The sequence below is a fragment of the Neofelis nebulosa genome, chromosome 1 (assembly GCF_028018385.1).
Source record: "Neofelis nebulosa isolate mNeoNeb1 chromosome 1, mNeoNeb1.pri, whole genome shotgun sequence".
Lineage (NCBI taxonomy): Eukaryota > Metazoa > Chordata > Mammalia > Carnivora > Felidae > Neofelis > Neofelis nebulosa.
The window spans coordinates 150421218-150439223 of record NC_080782.1 but is presented as its reverse complement, the minus strand read 5'-3'; the positions used below and the strand labels follow the sequence as shown (position 1 = coordinate 150439223).

General features: G+C 40.3%; 1 protein-coding gene across 4 annotated transcripts in view; it reads left to right on the top strand.

Moving 5' to 3' along the window:
* MAPK9 (mitogen-activated protein kinase 9) overlaps positions 1–18006 on the top strand; it is a 58647-nt gene that overhangs the window by 14235 nt on the left and 26406 nt on the right. For 3 of the 4 annotated variants that reach the window (XM_058739749.1, XM_058739741.1, XM_058739758.1), the window contains exons 2-4: positions 2712–2882; positions 14270–14399; positions 17294–17352. In XM_058739749.1, coding sequence (XP_058595732.1) covers positions 2761–2882; positions 14270–14399; positions 17294–17352 — 311 coding nt within the window. In that variant the 5' untranslated portion in view covers positions 2712–2760. Of the gene's footprint in view, positions 1–2711; positions 2883–3316; positions 3553–14269; positions 14400–17293; positions 17353–18006 lie in introns of those variants that run through there. The other variant, XM_058739767.1, reaches the window with a different exon arrangement.

Here is an 18006-nt window from a genome sequence, read left to right as displayed (position 1 = left end):
CCCACCCCAGTCCATCCCTTTCACAGCTTCCTGAATGACCCCTCAGCAAAGCAAGCCAGAGCACATGCCTCTCTGCTTTGATGGCTCCACAGCCCTCGGGCCCAGGTCCAGATGGCTCCCAGCAGCTTCCAGGGCCCATGGTGATCTGGCCTGGTTTCCTCTCTCCAGCTTCTTTCCCCCACTGCCCAGCAAAACTAACTCTTAAATGACTTCTCACACTCAGAACGCACCTCCACCTCTCTGCACATGCTCTCTCTCTTCCCCACAGCTCAGAGCCTTCTCTGTCCTTCTCGGTTTAGGGGTCTCCTTGCATCGGGGCTCTTCCTGAACGTGCCCGCAGTATGTACTCTCTGTGAGCTCACCAAGGGCAGGCACACTGGCTGTTCCTGCACAGGACTTTGTCCACAGTGGTGTCAGGAAGTGCTTTTTGAATGACTGGCAGTGCAGGTGTATTCCAGTAAGGCAAAGAAACAGCAGGTTGTAGTGGCTACCTGCCTTTTCACCTAGTCCATCTCTGAACCTTTGCACTTGTACCCCAAGAGCCAGTTTGAGCAATTCACCATGTCTGAGCACAGTCAGCTCGAGCTCTGTACCTCTGCTGTCTGTCTCTGGCAGATCCAGATGCAACCTCCTCCATGAAGCTCTCCTTGCCTTCTGCACCCCTGCCAAAGGGTAGGACCTCTTTTGCCTTGGTTTACTTTTTTACTTATGCCCTTATGTTATTATAACTTGTGTTACAACTTGTGTTACAGTATTCCCCCAACTAGCTGCTTTAAGACGAACTGATCTTGCTTTATCACCTATGTTACTTACCACTTCTTATACAAAAGCACCCCATAAACGTTGAGTTGAATTGTCTCAGCCCCATAAAAACTGTAAAAAAAAATCATCTCTAGAAATAGATATTCCTTCAGATGTCAGTAAAATGAAGCAGCCTCCTCAGGGAATCATTAGGTACTGAATTATGGGTCAGAGCGGCAAAAGTTTATTGAATGCTTCTATTGTGGTCCTGTCCCCAGCAGTGTGAGATGCCACAGTAAGCAACACAGACCTGCCCTCACCGCCCTGGAGCTTGGGCCCCCTCCTCACCGCAGCGTGGCTCAGCCAGGCTGTTTAGCTCACAGTGTAGCAGGGGCTGATCATCCCACTGTAGGTTGTCATGAGCAGTGTGTTGGTTCATCTAATGCAGTGCTGGCCTCCCGGAGGCACTCCCCAGCCTGTGTACAGCACATTCAGTCACAGTCGCTGGTGGTACTAAGAGCTGTGCCTCAGCCACTGCCCTGAGAATGGTTAAAAGAGGGGGAGGGGCGCCTGGATGGCTCAGTCAGTTGGGCATCTGACTCTTGATTTTGGCTCAGGTCATGATCTTGTGGGTTCGTAGGTTTGAGCCCCTAGTCAAGCTCCATGCTGAGCATGGAGCCTGCTTGGGATTCTCTCTCTCTCTGCCCCTCCCTTACTTGCTCTCTGTATCTTTCCCAAAATTAATAAAAATAAACTTTAAAAAGATGAGGGGGGGGGAGCGGGGGTGAAGCAGTGGTCAGTGGGAGAAGCTATTCATTTGATTTAAATTCTTCGTTTAGGCTTGTTATTCATGAATTTATTTCCATGTTTAATGGAAATTCTAGGCATCACTGTATTGAAATACAAATCATCACTCCAGAGAACTTAGCAGGTAGGCATTAAATATTAGATGGTAGAACAAACAGGAATTTGCTGAAGCTGTAGAATAAAATTTAAATTCCATGTTTTTAAATAGTATATAATGTTTACCCCTATGATTTTATTGTTGGGTTTTTAATTTTTTAAAAAAGAGCAAAAGAAATAGTTTATGACTTCTAAATAAACATCTTCAGAAAAGAGCCAGGGATCCAAATCAGTGTAACTGCTGATTTGTGTTTGGTTGTTTTCTATATAAATCACATAGGCTCTTGCATGGCGGGGATCTCAGCCTACTGCCTAAGCCACCAAAAGGTGGCTGCCTAAACCACCAGTTTATACTAGTTTATCATGAATAATTGTCAGAGCATCCATGTTAATGACTATAGGTTACAATGGTTCTCTGTCTACAACTGTCTGTATTGAGCCCACCAGTGATGTGGGGTTTGGGGAATGTGGGGCCTCAACGTGCCCAGTGGGCCCACACACCCATGTCTCCAGGCCCAGCACCCCAATGTTCCATCACTTCCTCCTTTTACAATCTAGATATGTAGTGGGACTTGCTTTCTGCTCCATCATTTCACCTGAATTTGTGGACTTAGAAGAAGACTGGTCCACTTGTGTTTTCTGCAGGAACTGTAGACAGAATCCCTTGGAAACCTCTCCCCAGTGCCTTCATCCCTGGTTGAGGCAGCCCGGCATAAGCTAGTTCCAAAGGAGGCGAGCTGATGAGAATCACTCAGTGACATAATCCTGTCATGGCTAGCAAAAATGGACAAATAAAAGAAGGGCTGTTAGTTTCTAGTCCGCTCCCTTAAAACATGGTCATGTGGGGCCTCAATGTTCCTTCCTTTCATGATGGTCTTGTGCCTCTGAAATGTCGTTGCATTTTTTTGTTTGTTTTGCACTTTGCTTAAGTTCAGAACTTGGTCCAACCAACTTTATCAACTTACAGCCACGTTGTCTTACATGCCAATAAACTTGCAACCCTATGAAGTGAGCTGTGCCTGTATCATCTCAGAAAGAGTGCATGTTCATTCTGTTTCTCTTTTAAGGAACCTGACCACTGTACCAGCTCTTTGGAATATTCTATGATACTACATCATGAGTGACAGTAAATGTGATAGTCAGTTTTACAGTGTGCAAGTGGCAGACTCAACTTTCACTGTCCTGAAACGTTACCAGCAGTTGAAACCAATTGGCTCTGGAGCCCAAGGGATTGTTTGGTAAGTATGCTCTGTTTCAATAGCATGGACTGAGTTTTTGTCATAATAAAAACCCAATAAAATGAAGTTGTCAGAACTTAGAAACGCTGATGATTAAAAAAATACTCTTTTCTTTGCAATAGGTTTTTGAACTATATCAGATCAAGCTCTTGCTCTAGTTATATGTAGACATATTGTAGGATACAGACCTCAATTCTTAGAATGCTGCATAAATTTATAGTTTGCGATTTTTCTTTTTTTCCCTTTGTTTTTTTTTCTTTTCTTTTCTTTTCTTTTTTTTTTTTTTTTTTTTTTCCATTTCCCTGTCATTAGATACTAGACTAATAGGTATGACAGTGAGTTGTAACAGAAATTTGGAGTTTTATTCATTTCTTCATCCTGGCCACCTTTCCCCTCTCCCCCTTTTATCCCCAATCACTCCTATTCATTTCTAGGCGCCGTCACTGCAGTGCCTTGCCCTTCATTGGCAGGATGAGGCCAGTCAGTGTCATTATCACCCCATGGATTAACCAGGAAGGGCTGCTGTGTGAGGGGTTGGGCTGGCCGTCTCTTCCTTGGTGTCTCACTTCAACCATGTGTCCAGCCCGTCAGAACCGTTGGTCTGACCCTGAACCTTAGTCTCTTGCATGGTAAGACAGTCAGCTGCCGCGACATCACCGGCCAGCTAAAGGTAAAGTCTTTCACGTGTTTTCTAGACTACAGTTATCAGCGCTTCCCAAACTTTTCAACCCATAGTTTTCTGGGCAAGGCTTTTCTTTTCTTTTCTTTTCTTTTTTTTTTTTTTCTTTTTTCTTTTTTGGGTCAATAAAAACAAGGTTGTCTTTGCATCTAAAATAAACTGTGATGGAGCTAAATATCCACTGTTTACAACTTGTAGGCAGAGGGGATTCAAGATAAAAGAGAACTAACTCTTCCAGATGTTCTGGTAGGGGGGCTTAATGTTGTCATTAGAGATTTTGAGTCTAGAGACCCAGCGCTTTGTAATTGATCCTCGGTTATGGAGACCTGAGATCCGGGAAATCCTTCCCGTTGTTCCTTTTAGCCTAGGTGGTTGGAGCCCTGGGAGCTAAGAGGAAATGACATTCAGAACTTCACAGAAAAACTAATGTAGGAGAAGGGGCTGTTTGGGAGGAATGCCCAGTCTGGGTCTAAAATAAGGGTGATCTTAATTTCCAAAAGATAACACACTGTATTGCTATTTAAATCCATTGTGCCAAGAGAAGTTTTAAAGTCATTGGATGGTTCAAGTGAGGACACTTTGAAATGTATAAAAAGTTCTAGACAATAAAACATTCTTTTGATTTATAATCCATCTCTTACTTGGAATTGCACAGCAATTTGATACAGGTAATTTGGCAAGGCTGATATTAACAACATTTAATGTAATAACCACATTGAGAGTCAACCTCTCAATATGGTTCATAAGTAATTCTAAATAAAGTTCATGAGTAAAAAAAGTTCATAAGTAATTGCAAAATGGAAGGTTTTGTAAATGGGAGGCAGTTAAAATTAATGACTTCATTGCAGCATGTAAATAACAGTAAAATCACATGTTACTTTATAAAATACCATTTTGCAGAGATTGGTTTTGACTTCCAGGTTGTATACGCTACTTTTCATCTTTAATTTTTACAGACATGTTTAATAATGAAATTATTCATCACAGATGTGTATTTTTTATTAAAAATTTTTTAGTTTTTAAACAAAAGTTCCTAATATGCCATCGTAAGCTAAACCTCATCTGAGAAAAGCAGTGGCAGAATTATAGTATGGAAAGTTCTGAATTAAAAAAAAATTTTTTTAACTCAGAGCCCAGAAATAAACCCATACATTTATGGCCAGTTGATTTTGGAAAAGTTCACCATGGTCATCCATTGGGGAAAGAGCAGTCTCTTCAACAGATAGTGCTGGGGCAAGTGTATGTCCACATGCAGAAGGCACGTCATGTGTTGGACCCTTGCTTCACATTGTGTAAAAGGTTAACTCAAAATAAATCATTGACCTAAATGTAAGTGCTGGAAGCATAAACTCCTAAAAGAAAACCAGGGAAGCTTCATGACTTTGGATTCTTAGAAATGACACCAAAAACATGAGCAACAAAAGAACAAATTGGACTCCATCAAAATTTAAAACTTTGGTGCATCGAAGGACACTGTCAACAGAGTGAAGAAACCACCCACAAAATGGGGAAATGTTTGCAAATCATATATCTGGTAAGCGTCTAGTATCCGGAATGTATAAAGAACTCTTACAACTTTAAAAAGACAACCCAATTAAAAAAAAAAAACACAGCCGAAGGACTTGAATAGAATTTCCCCAGAGGGGATATATAAATAGATAATAAGCACATGCAGAGGTGCTCATCATTAGTCATTTGGGAAATGAAATCAAAACCACAGTGAGTTACAACTTCATACCCACTAGAATGGCCATGATCGACACAACAGAAAATAAAAAATGTTGGCAAGGATGTGAAGAAGTTAGAAGCCTCATGCATCGCTGGTGAGAATGTAAGATGCTGCGGCCTCTTGTGGAGAACAGTTTGACGGATCCTCAACGCAGAATTACCACGTGACCCAGTAACTACTCCTAGGTATATACCCCAAAGAATTAAAAGCCATTGTACCAACAAAAACTTACACAGATGCTTTGTACACTGTAACAAAGGTGTACACAGATGCTTGTAGCAGCAGTATTCGCAATAGCCAGAAGGTAGCCCAAATGTCCATCAGGAGATGATGAATAGATGCACAAATTGTGTTCTGTTCACACATAGGGTTTGATTCATAAAAGGACCAAAGCCCTGACACGTGCTACAACATGGATGATCCTCAAGAGCACACTAAGTGAAAGAAGCCAGACGTTTATATGAGATGTCTAGAGAGGTGGGTGCCTGGAGGCAGATGCAGACTGGTGGTTAGCAGAGGCAGGGGGGACGGGGGGATGGGACACAGCTGCTTACAGGGTATGGGCTTTCCCTTTGTGTTGACGGAAATCTTTTGGAATGATACAGAGCTGGTGTCCGCACATCATGAATAGACTGAACGCCACTGAATCATTCATTTTCAACTGGTTAATTTTGTGTGTCTGTGAATCTCACCTCAAATATTTTCTTTAAAAAAAAGAAAGCAAACTGGAGGGATGCCTGGGTCACTCAGCCTTGATCTCAGCGTTGTGAGTTCAAGCCCCACATTGGCGTGAAGTCTACTTTTAAAAAAAAAAGCAAACCAGAAGGTGCCTTACAGCAAGGCTATTTTATCATTTTGTCATTTGGATATTTAACTCCTGATACTAAAGTATTGTATGTAATGGTATTTTTACACTGTACAGTGTGTAAAATATGTTGTCATTTCCCTGTAGTAGCTTGACTTCTATATTGACAGAATCTTAATAGTAAAGTCACTTAAATCTTAATGTTTTCCTTTACATGATTTCATGACAATTTTGTTAATACTTGTGGGAGCAGCTTTTATCCCACATGCAGAAAGGTAGGCAGAAAGAAGTACATGAGGGCTAAAACCCTGACGCTGTTCTAAATCTCATCTCTTGCAAATCCCCATTTCCGTTAGCCTGAGTTTTGATTCTAAGGCAAGATCAAAGGCTGGGTTTTTGTTGTTTTCTGCTCAAGTGAGAAGTCATTACTTGGAACTAATTAAGCTTAATTAATTAATTAAAACTTGATGAGCCCATGCGCAGCTAACAGTTTATTTCACAATCTTCGATGTCACTATTTATTCACTTAGCTTTGTAACCCAGACAGTTACTTGTTACCAAACCAAAGCCTGTTGGGCTAACTTCACAGGATGCATGGAAAAGGGGTTAGTTAACTTGATTCAGATGACTGATGTCTTCTGGTAGAGATGTGTGTACAGCTGTGAAAATCTTTCTTGGGCTTCTGGGATGTTTCATCTGTTGGCCTTCAGATGAAGTGCTATCCTGGGAGCTGGGCCTATATAGTTGGAGACCTGCCTTCTGTTATCACGTCATTGCTCCTTTCTCCCAGAGTCTGTGTGGCCTTGCTGTTGGCCAGGCGGGTGGGTGACTGACTGCTCCTCGCCTTGCCGGTGGGCTTGAGGCTTTGGGGTCCCCTTGAGCCACAGCAATGGTGATCCTCAGAATGAGAGAGTACTTCTCCTGTGATACCCGCTCCACCCCATCTTCTGAGGATTTTTTCCCAGATCTGTTTTGCACAGCATCGTGGGTATTGGCATTCTGCTTTGAGGGCCTCAAAAGAAAAGTGTTCAGTATGCGGTGCAAGGAGAGGGTCTTTCACCCTCTCCTAGAAACTACTAATACCGTTAGTTAGAAACTACTAACGGTACCAGTCAGGCCCCTTTTTCTCCTCCAGTGACAGAAGGGCCCGAGTGTCCCCCACCATCAAGCCCTAACTTCTACAAAACTGGTTCTCTGCAGCCGTTCTTTCCCTGCAAACATGACCATTACTTTTGTCCCCACTGCATGTGGGGATTGGATTGTCCTCAGAAGCCCACCAGTCTTTAAGACACTGTCACTGGTCTTTCAAGACTAATCTCATCTATGAAACATCCCCAGCTAATCTCAGCTCACATTTAGAATAAAGTCTCCTCTCTGATTGAACCAAATGCTTCATTGATGTGCACACCACGTGAGCGTGCGCGCGCACACACACACACACACACACACACACACACACACTTCAGAACTAGAAGATAATAGATTTGTGTTTTAAATCAAATTTGTGGTAATTTGTTACAACAGCAATAGGAAACTAACAGAGGCATGTGTGTTCTTACATTTTTGAAAATAAAATGTAGTAGCAATAGTGCATGGTTTACAAAACTTGTTAATCATCTGTGTAAACTAGAGCTTTATGAAGACCTAGGGACTAGGGTGCAGCGAAACCAAAGTGCAGGTACTGGTCTGGGATTAAGTGGAAGAGCTGGGACCAGAGGAAAATATTCTGCCTCTTAATTTTGAATAGCTTTTGCAATTGCCTCTTGTTTCCATATTTTTGTTCATTAAAAATGTTAGTGAAATAGGGGTGCCTGGGTGGCTCAGTTGGTTAAGCATCCGACTCTTGACTTCAGCTAGGGTCGTGATCTCACAGTTTATGAGATCGAGCCCCACGTTGGACTCCACACTGTCAAGTGTAGAGCCTGCTTGGTATATTCTCTCTTTCCCTCTCTGTCTCTCTGCCCCTGCCCTGCTTTCTCTCTCTCTGTCAAAATAAATAAACATTTTTAAAATGTTAATGAAATAAATTAGGAAGTAAGTTTTGAAATCTTTATCACTTTGAATCATTCATAAATATCAACTATATTATTTCGTAAAATTAAGTAACTGCAAGATTTTGTTGAAGCTGTAGCGGGGGAAAAGTGTGTACATTTCTTTCTTATCTGTTCAGTTTTTCTTTCTCCTAAAATCTCAAGTTGTTCAGCCAAAATAGTGAGAATTATCTGTTTTATGGAACACTTGCATGAAGTTTTTAACTTAAAAAAAAAAAAGTTTAATGTTAGATCTGGCAGACCCTAGAAGTCACAGTTACAACCTGAGCATTAAATGGTTAGTCTGGCTTTTACTCCTTTATCTTTCTAGTTCTGTTCACCCATGAATGTCAGCCTCTTCTTACACTGTTTTATTTTCTCTCCACTAGTATGAGTAAATAAACATATAATGTCTGTAACAAAATTTCTGCAATAAAGAAGACTTATAGTGTAAAGCACAGGAAGCCTGTGATGTAGGAAAACTGAGCTCCAAGGCCGGCTCTGATCCACACACTGGTAGTTCTTTGTGACCTTGGACAAATCCTTGGGTCTTTGTATGTCTTAACAGTCTCACCTCTAAAGTGAGCAGTTTTAGAGCTTCTGTATTAGAATGATGGATCAGATACCCAACAAAGAGAGCAGGAGGGCACTGACAGTAGTCAGTGGGATGAGAGCTTTTAACACATTTCTGAAATGTAAGAAGTAATTGGAAACTTGATGCAGATAAACAGAGCAGGGGAAGTGAGAATAAGTAGCTGAGACATTTGCAGTGAGGAAGAGAACCTATCTAGAGTAAAACCCCAAAGAGGCTGTAGGTGTAGGGATGACAGAGACAGAAAACGAAGGTGGAACAAGTGCCCAGAAATAGGGGTGTTAATTAAAAGTGTGTCTATGAAACAGTTGTGCTAGTTGGCTACCCACATCCGCCCGCCATCCCCGTGCTCAGCATTTGCGCCTAGAGAGCAAGTAAGTGAGTGAAGAATTACTAGGCTAGGATCTGGGGATGGACAGAATCCTAGTAGGGGAAGCCCAAAATTTGGGGCTCTTTCCCCTGAGGACATTTGAGAATTCTAGAGTACATAGCTGAGAGATTGAGTAATACTTTGGATTGCCTTGGGTGACCAGCGGATTGGAGCCCAGGGTCCTATAAGGGGCCAGGTGAACTTTTTGCCTTGACCAAAAAAAGACTGCACCCAAGAAGTTAAAAATGAGCCCGAAAGAAAATGTTTAAAAAAAAATTTTTTTTTAAGCAGGGGGTGGTGCCCGGGTGGCTCAGTCAGTTGAGCGCACAGCTTTGGCTCAGGTCATGATCTCACAGTTCGTGGGTTTGAGCCCTGCGTTGGGCTCTGTGCCGGCAGCTCAGAGCCTGGAGCCTGCTTCGGATTCTGTGTCTCCCTCTCTCTGTGCCCCTCCCCCACTCCCTCTCTGTCTCTCTCTGTCCCTCAAAAATGAATAAATGTTAAAAAAAAAATTTAAAAAAAAAAGAATGAACCTGAAAGAAATGGACCCTTGCAGGCACTGCCACTCAGCCTCAAATCACCTCATTTGCTGAACTTGAAGTGAACCCAAATTGCTAGTGCCCCCCACCACGTGCCCAGCAGAAGTGAATTTAAATTCTAGATATCAAGCTATTTCTAGATAGCAAGCAGTTCTGCAAGTGCAAGGCCCCACACACCATCACAAATGACTTGTCACACAGGAGAATAGACAACATGCATGTGACCCAGCACAAACAGAAAAGAAACAGATCCACAGGGGATATTAGTGTTATTGGATCCAAACTTTAAATAGCTATGGCGTTGTGTTCAGGATGGTAAAAGGCAAGATGAAAAATTTTTGGTAGAAAAGTGAAGACTTAAAAAAAAAAAAACTAAATTGAAATTCTAGAACTGTAAGATATAGAAATTAAATTATGAAGTTAATGGATGGGTTTAATGGCATATTAGATATAACCAAAGAGAGATTTAGTGATCTGAAAGGTGGGTCAGGAAAAAAAAAAAAATTCAGTGGGGCACCTGGGTAGCTCAGTCGGTTGAGCGTCCGACTTCAGCTCAGGTTGTGATCTCATGGCTCATGAGTTCAAGCCCTGCGTCAGGCTTTGAGCTGAGCCTGTTTTGGATTCTATGTCTCCTTCTCTCTCTGCCCCTCCTCCGGCTCACACTCCTGTCTCTCCAAAAAACTAAATAAACATTAAAAAAAATTTCAGAATGAAGCCTGGAGAGACAAAAGGGTAGAAAAATACAGAAGAGAGGATGTTTTCATTTTCTATGGCTGCATAATAAGTTACCGCAAACTTGGTGTTTTAAAGCAACACCCATTTATGATTTCATACTTCTCGTAGGTCAGAAATCTGCATGGGCTTGCCCGGGCTCTTGCCCAACATCTCATGAGGCTGAAATCAAGATGTTGGCTGGACTGTGCTCTTATCTGGAGGCTCCAGGAAAGAATGTGCTTCCAAGCACATTCGCAGGACCCAGTTGCTTGCAGCCATAGGTCTGAGGTCCCCATCCCTCACTGTCTGTCAGCCAAAGGCCATTGTGCTCGTAGGGACTCCTGCATTCCTTCTCACATGGCCCCCTCCACCTTAAAGACAGCAGTGGCACGTCTAATCCTTCTCAGGATAAAAATCTCTCAGACTTTCCCCTCTTCCCACCAGCCAGAGCAAACTCTGCTTCTAAAGAGCTGTTGTGGGACACCTGGATGGCTTGGTTAGCATCTGACTTCAGTGAAGGTCATGATCTCGTGGTTTGTGAGTTCGAGCCCCACATCAGGCTATGCACTGACAGCTTGGAGCTTGGAGCCTGCTTCGGATTCTGTGTCTCCCTCTCTCTCTGCCCCTCCTCCACTCATGCTCTATCTCGGTCTCTCTCAAAGATAAATAAACATTAAAAAAGGGGGGGCGTCTGTTGTGATTAGATTAGACCCCATCTCCCATTTGTTAATGAGTATGCTTAGCCCCATTTATAGAACACAGGGTCAGCATACATAAAAACCAAATGCCTAGAAATTGGTACAGGAAAACACTTTGACAATGCTTCAGCGTTCCTACTCTTAGCTATCTACTCATCAGAAATGCGTGTATAAGGAACCCAGAGCCATGTGTGAGAATGTTTATGACCATGTTTCTTATAATTGCTAGCAAACTGAAAATAACTGAAGTATACATCAACGTTATATCATGTAGTCATGCAAAGGAATATTATAGCAATGACACACAATGAATTCTAGCTACACACAACAATAGGTGAGTGTCCCAGATGTAATGTTGAGTGAAAGAAGTCAGACACAGACGGTTTAAAAAACCAGACAAAAATAAGCCATGGGGTGGGAGGAGGAGGGAGCTTGAAGATGCATGTTTAGCTGGTAAAAGCAAGGAGGTGATGATCATGAAAATCAGAATTAGTTATCTTTGGAGACAGGAGGGATAGTGACTAGTAAGGGGAGGCTTTGGGGATGCTGAAGAAACATGATTCTTTGTGACACATCATTGAACTGAGGAACAGGAAGAGAAGCAAAGGGATGAAAATCAGACAAGCAACGTTGGAAATCCGTGGAGTTCCAAGAGAAAGCGGATTTTGAAGTCAGAAGACAAACTATCAGTCAAGGCTGAGGGCAGAACAAGATCATTTATCTTCCATGGACTCTTTCTGAAGCAATTCCTTGAGGATGTACTCCACCAAGAAAGAGAATACAGGAACATATATGACCAGAAGCATGGAGACCAGTGAAAAGAAGTCCCAAGGTGGTGGCTTTACAGCAGGCCGTGAAAGAAACTCCAAGAAAACATATCTTCAAAAAAATGGAATAGACTTTAAACAATAGCTCATGTGAGCGAGAAGGTGGGAAGCACGGGGGATAGACTTTAGAAAAGGATATTTTTCTTCTCTTAAAAAGAAAAAATGCTGGGGTGCCTGGGTGGCTTAGGTAAGCATCCAACTTGGGCTTAGGTCATGATCTCATAGTTCATGGGTTCGAACCCCACGTCGGGCTCTGTACTGATGGCTCAGAGCCTAGAACCTGCTTCGGATTCTGTATCTTCCTCTCTCTCTGCCCCTCCCCCTCTCATGCTCCATCTCTCTCTCTCTCAAAAATAAATAAATATTTTAAAAAAAGAAAAAATGCTTATTGGAATCTTATGATGGAACAGCTAGAAGAAGTCATGGCCTAAAGTGTCAAACAGCTTTAAAAAGACATGATGTTTGAGCAACTGATGGGATGTAAGAAAAGAAAATCCGTCTGACTTTGATGCCAGAAACAATCTCATTCCCTTGTGAGTGACAAGAAGGGTCATGTGATCCTTGGAAAATGAACTGTCATCCCGGCTCTGCTGTTAGAGACATTTGTGTGTGCATGCATACATACTCTGTGTGTCTTGGCTTTCAACTTATAGACACATCCGAAAGAAGACACACGGAAAACGTGGTTGTAGAGACCAAACAGATATGTTCTCTAGCTTGACCATTCGAGACAGAAGTTTGGAGGAGGGGAAAGAGAGTAGAGCCCTGAAGGCAAAAGAGATGGAAGGTGATGGTCTTATCTTACATACTGGGAGTCCAGAGGCTCCCTTGAAGGTTGATGGAACAAGAAATTTAGGCATGTTGTTTCAAGTTACAAAGGTAACCAAGGGAAAAGTTCAAAATGACGTGAGAGCAAAAAGCTGGGAAGAGTTGGGGGTTTCAAGTAAGTAGTTATATCTTCAGTTTGGCGGAGTAGACAGACAATTTCTGAAGTTGATACATGAGGAAACGGTAAAAAAAGTATATTCATCTGGAGTTGAGAAGTGACCACAAGAATTAAAACCAGGAAAAATCGAAGGTGGTTGCTCCTGCAGTTCAAACTACTAGTGGGGAAGTAGATGTCTGCTCAGAAGCTCAGAATTAGTCCATTTGGCTCATTTGGGACAAAAACTTTTGAGATCAAGAAAGGTATGTCTGTTTTCAAGTTCTTAACACTGAAAAATATATGTAGGTACAAATGCACATGTATATATGTACATTAATTATCTGTTGCACAATAGATTTATCTTTAACATTTTATAATTCATATGAATGATGCATTTCCATATGGGCATGTGGATTTACGTATGTGTATACGTGTACACATAATGTGAACTGAATTAAAGAGAAACAATTACAAAGCCACGTGAAGTTTCTAATCATTAACCAAATGCTACCAGGACAGCCTTCAATTTAAAACCCATTCAATTAAGTTAGGGCTGTTGGCAAAAAAAAACAAAACAAAACAAAAAACCCCACAAAACATTAATAGAAGTGTATAAGTGGAAACAATGTTACAAACTGAATAGAATAAATAGAAACAGTGTTTTAAATGGTGCTTCAGTTCTGAGGTGGTCTTTGGCAGCTTTTAACCTCTGATGTGCTATTAGTACTAATTTGTACAAAATGTACCATCAGGCTACTCAATTCTCCCTATTTTCTGGAGGAAAAGGAACTATAAATTTCAACTGGGAACTTGAGATGCCAGAAACACAGCCTCTGCAGGATTTTATTCTTACTATAACAGTACAAGGAGTTATTTCTAGTAGAATTTTATATATAGTAATTGCTTACGTTAGCGGTTTTGTATCTTGAGGATTTACCATGAGCTGAGATCTTGGCTTCTGTTTTCTCTTTAGATTTTTTTGTCTGGGAAAAACACAATCAAAACTTATATTTATTATATTCTTCTCATGATCTCAACCATTTCCTCCACCATTATACTCCAGAATATACTTCTATTTTATTCTGTGATAACCAGTGACACCCCCCCCCCCGCCCCAACTTATTGGCATATTTAAACTGAAGACTTCGTTTCTTGACTAGTCTTACATCCTGTGTATTGAATTACTTCGTTCTGAATATAATGATATCAACTAATATGATGAGAAGTCAGTGTGCAAAGAATCGTTGAATCCCATCCTAACTGTAGCTGCCCTGTCTGTACCTCTGCAGAGCAGTGAGTCCATCCCACATTCTCAGACAACTTACCTTGGTCTTGACATGTAGAAGTACCTTGAGTAGAAACAAGCAGAGATTTCCTTATTTGTTACTTATTTAAAAAGATAATGCCTTGAATGTACATTCTACATTGCAGTATTTTCCAGAATCATCCTAATGGGTTCCTTATTATATTTCCTAATTATAGTGCTGCTTTTGATACAGTTCTTGGGATAAATGTTGCAGTCAAGAAACTAAGCCGTCCTTTTCAGAATCAAACCCATGCAAAGAGAGCTTATCGTGAACTCGTCCTCTTAAAATGTGTCAATCATAAAAATGTAAGTTATGTCTATGTTTTCTCCATATAATGTTGTCCATAATGGGATAATCTTCTGGGTCTTTGGATATATATTGGGTTTAGACTTAGGGTAAACTGCTAATAACAGTAACCATTTAAATGGTTCTATTTTATTTATAAAATTCTTTTTTTAAATAACTTTTTTAAGTTTATTTGTTTTGAGAGAGACAGCATGAGTGGGGGAGGGCCAGAAGGAGAGGAAGAGAGAGAATCCCAAGCAGGCTCTGCATTGTCAACACAGAGCCCCATGTGGGGCTTGAACCCATGAGACCATGAGATCATGACCTGAGCTGAAACCGAGAGTCAGACGGCTTAACCGACTGAGCCACCCAGGCACCCCTGTTGATAAAATTCTTAATTAACCTTGGGGAAATTGAAGTCAGCCAGAAGCAGCATGGTCCAGTTTGGGTCACTGAAGAGGGTTAGCAATATCAATTAACCCTGTAACCATTTGAGTTTCAGTATTTCTATTTCTACAAAATGGCAATAGTATGAACCTAACAAACTGAGACACTACATATTCTTTTTAGAAAAACATTGTTCTAGAAGTAGCTTTTTACCTTGGACATTTCAGGTTTAAATATGTCAGTAGATGGTGTGATATTCAAGATAGCTGTACTTGGCATCTCCACAGAAATCAAAGCACTGTAAATTTTAAGGAGAAATTGTAAGTTTCCAGAAAAATGAGGTACTCAGGCACATTGGATGTCCACCACTAGTCTCTAAGCATTATTGTAAGCATGATTTTGATAACCTTGCCTTGTTATAAAAAAAATCATCACATGTTGTCTGGAAGGGTCTTTGGAGATCACCCCTTGTCACAACCCCTTTTTTTGTTGATGAGTATTTAAGACTACACTCAATTTCATGCTGCTCCCTTTGTTTTAGCATAAATGCTGGATCTTTCTGGTATAGGGACATCACATACAAAACTAAGATAAGTTTATTCTTTTGAGTTTGTTTTTAACTTCTCCAGTGTATGCTTTATTTTACTTTTACATTTAAAAATTTTTTCAGATTATACAAAAGTATGGTTATTATTTTTTTAATTCAAACAATAAAAACAAAGGGGCAAAAAATCCTTGAATCCCACAGTTCATTATCATTAACATTTTGGTGAGCATTCTTACATACGTATGTACATACACACATGAACTCGACCTTCTGTGTTATTGTAAATACTGCTTTTTCCCTCATGGAATGTTTCTGGACCTCAGATATATTAATGAACATACATGGAAACCATTTTTTAAATGGTACAGATGCACAGTATTTATTTAACTAGTCACCTGTTCCTGGATATTTAGATTGTTTCCAGTTTTTGCTATTATAATCAATACTGCCACAAACATCCTTAACATGTACTTCGCACGCTTGTCCAGGTCAACTTCTTGGCCAAAGCGTACTCTGCGCACTTCTGGTTTTAATATATGCTGACACATTGACCTCAAGAAAGACCATCAATTTTACACTTCCATTAAGAGTATCTGAGAATGGGGTGCCTGGATGGCTCAGTCGGTTTTGTGTCCAACTTCAGCTCAGGTCATGATCTCATGGTTCCTGAGTTTGAGCCCCGCATCAGGCTTACTGCTGTCAGCACAGAGCCTGCTTCGGAGCTTCTGTCTCCTTCTCTCCCTGCCCTTCCCCACCTCTCAAAAATGAATAAACATTTATACACACACACACACACACACACACACACACAAACACACACACATACACACATATACATATGTATACATATACGTGTGTGTATATGTGTGTGTGTGTGTGTATATATGTATATTTATAAAAGACTATCTGAGATTTTTGTTGTATTTTACCAATCTAAGAGATGACAAATGATATCTTATTCTTACTTGTGAAGTTGAGTTCTTTTCCATATTTCTATTAGCCATTTATTTTTAAAGAATTTGTTTTCTGTGGCCTTTGTCCATTTTTCTCTTGGGCTGTTGGTGTCTTTCTTATGCATTTAGAGAGGATCTTTGGATGCTAAAGCTACCAACTCTCACTTCTTTTCCATTTGACCCCAATTAAGTTGTTTTTGCCATGCTTTTTTTTTTTTTTAATCTCAGTTTGGGTTTAATGTAATAAAATTTTGTAGGTTTCCTGTCATGCTTAGAAAAAGGCTTTTCTACATTAGAATTACATAAATGTTTATCCATGTTTTAATGTTTTATGATTTCATGATTTACGTTTAAATCTTTGTTCCATTTGGAGTTGATGTGAAGATTGAAGTATGGATCCGATTTTATTTTTCCCTCGGTTAACCAGCCACCCCGGTCCTATATACTGAATCATTCCTCTTTCCCTTGGTCATTTGAAATGACTGAGGATGTGTGTTTGATGCTCAAGCAGTGGGACTCATCACTTAACTGTTGGGGTGCCAGGACCAAGGCCTGTGGTAGAGGCCTTTCTAGAACCCTCTTTAAGTAAATACATAACACTGTGAGGGGTTCATCTTTGTCATACTAAAGATACAAGTTTCACCTTCATATTTCAAAGCTTTAGAAATTTGTAGATAGTATTTAAGTTTTCACAGTTAACATATTGCTTTGTTTAGTCTTTTTCTACCCACAATTTCTATTCTTTTATGTTCAGAGCCTGAAAGACATTATATGTTAAAATTCTGTCATAATAAGTTACTAGAAACACATAAAATGTGATTTGATTAAAAGTACATCTTATTTCCAAGGTGAGAACCCTAATCATTTTACTTTTCTCAAATGCCACGTAATAGGATATTTTGGTAAAGCTAATAACAATAATAAATACTGAGTTCTGCTGTGATTTTTCAGTGTTAGTACATTTTAACGTTAAACTTAATTTTTATAAAGTTACGACATGCTGAGGTAAAATAAATTTTCTTTTCAGATAATTAGTTTGTTAAATGTGTTTACACCACAGAAGACTCTAGAAGAATTTCAAGATGTGTAAGTATCATTTTTACTCAGTGATGCACTGTGTATCAAAGACTGAAAACTTAGAAAAATAACTGCTTGTTTTACTTAGGAAATGTAGGTAGTAGCTATACATTTATTTATTTGTTTGTTTATTTATTTAAGAGAGAGAGAGAGAGGGCACATGTGAGCAGCAGAGGGTCAGAGAGAGGGAGAGAGAGAATCCCAAGCAGGCTCTGCGCTGCCAGCATGGAGCCAAACGCTGGTCTCAGTCCCTCAAACTGAGATCGTGACCTGAGCCGAAATCCAGAGTTGGACGTTTAATCGACTGAGCCAACCAGGCGCCCCAAGTAGCAGTATAGTTTTAATGATAGACACCTTTTTCCTCTGGAGAAATGTTAAGAAAGATCGATAATAATATTCAGTATTTGTGCCTAGATATTATCATCTCCATAACAGGTAAAGGATGACTGAAAATAATTCTTCAGAGGAGACAGTGACCATTAATGCTGCCAATTCACTTTGCTGAAATACAAAATGTTTTTCTCCACTCCCCCAAAACCCAGGATTGTAGGGTTTGAGTGTTTATAATTATTATTTGAAATGATTATGTTGTTAAATATTGTATGTTTCCACAATCTGAAATAGAATTATCTTAGAATAAAATGTTAATTTATCATATTGAAA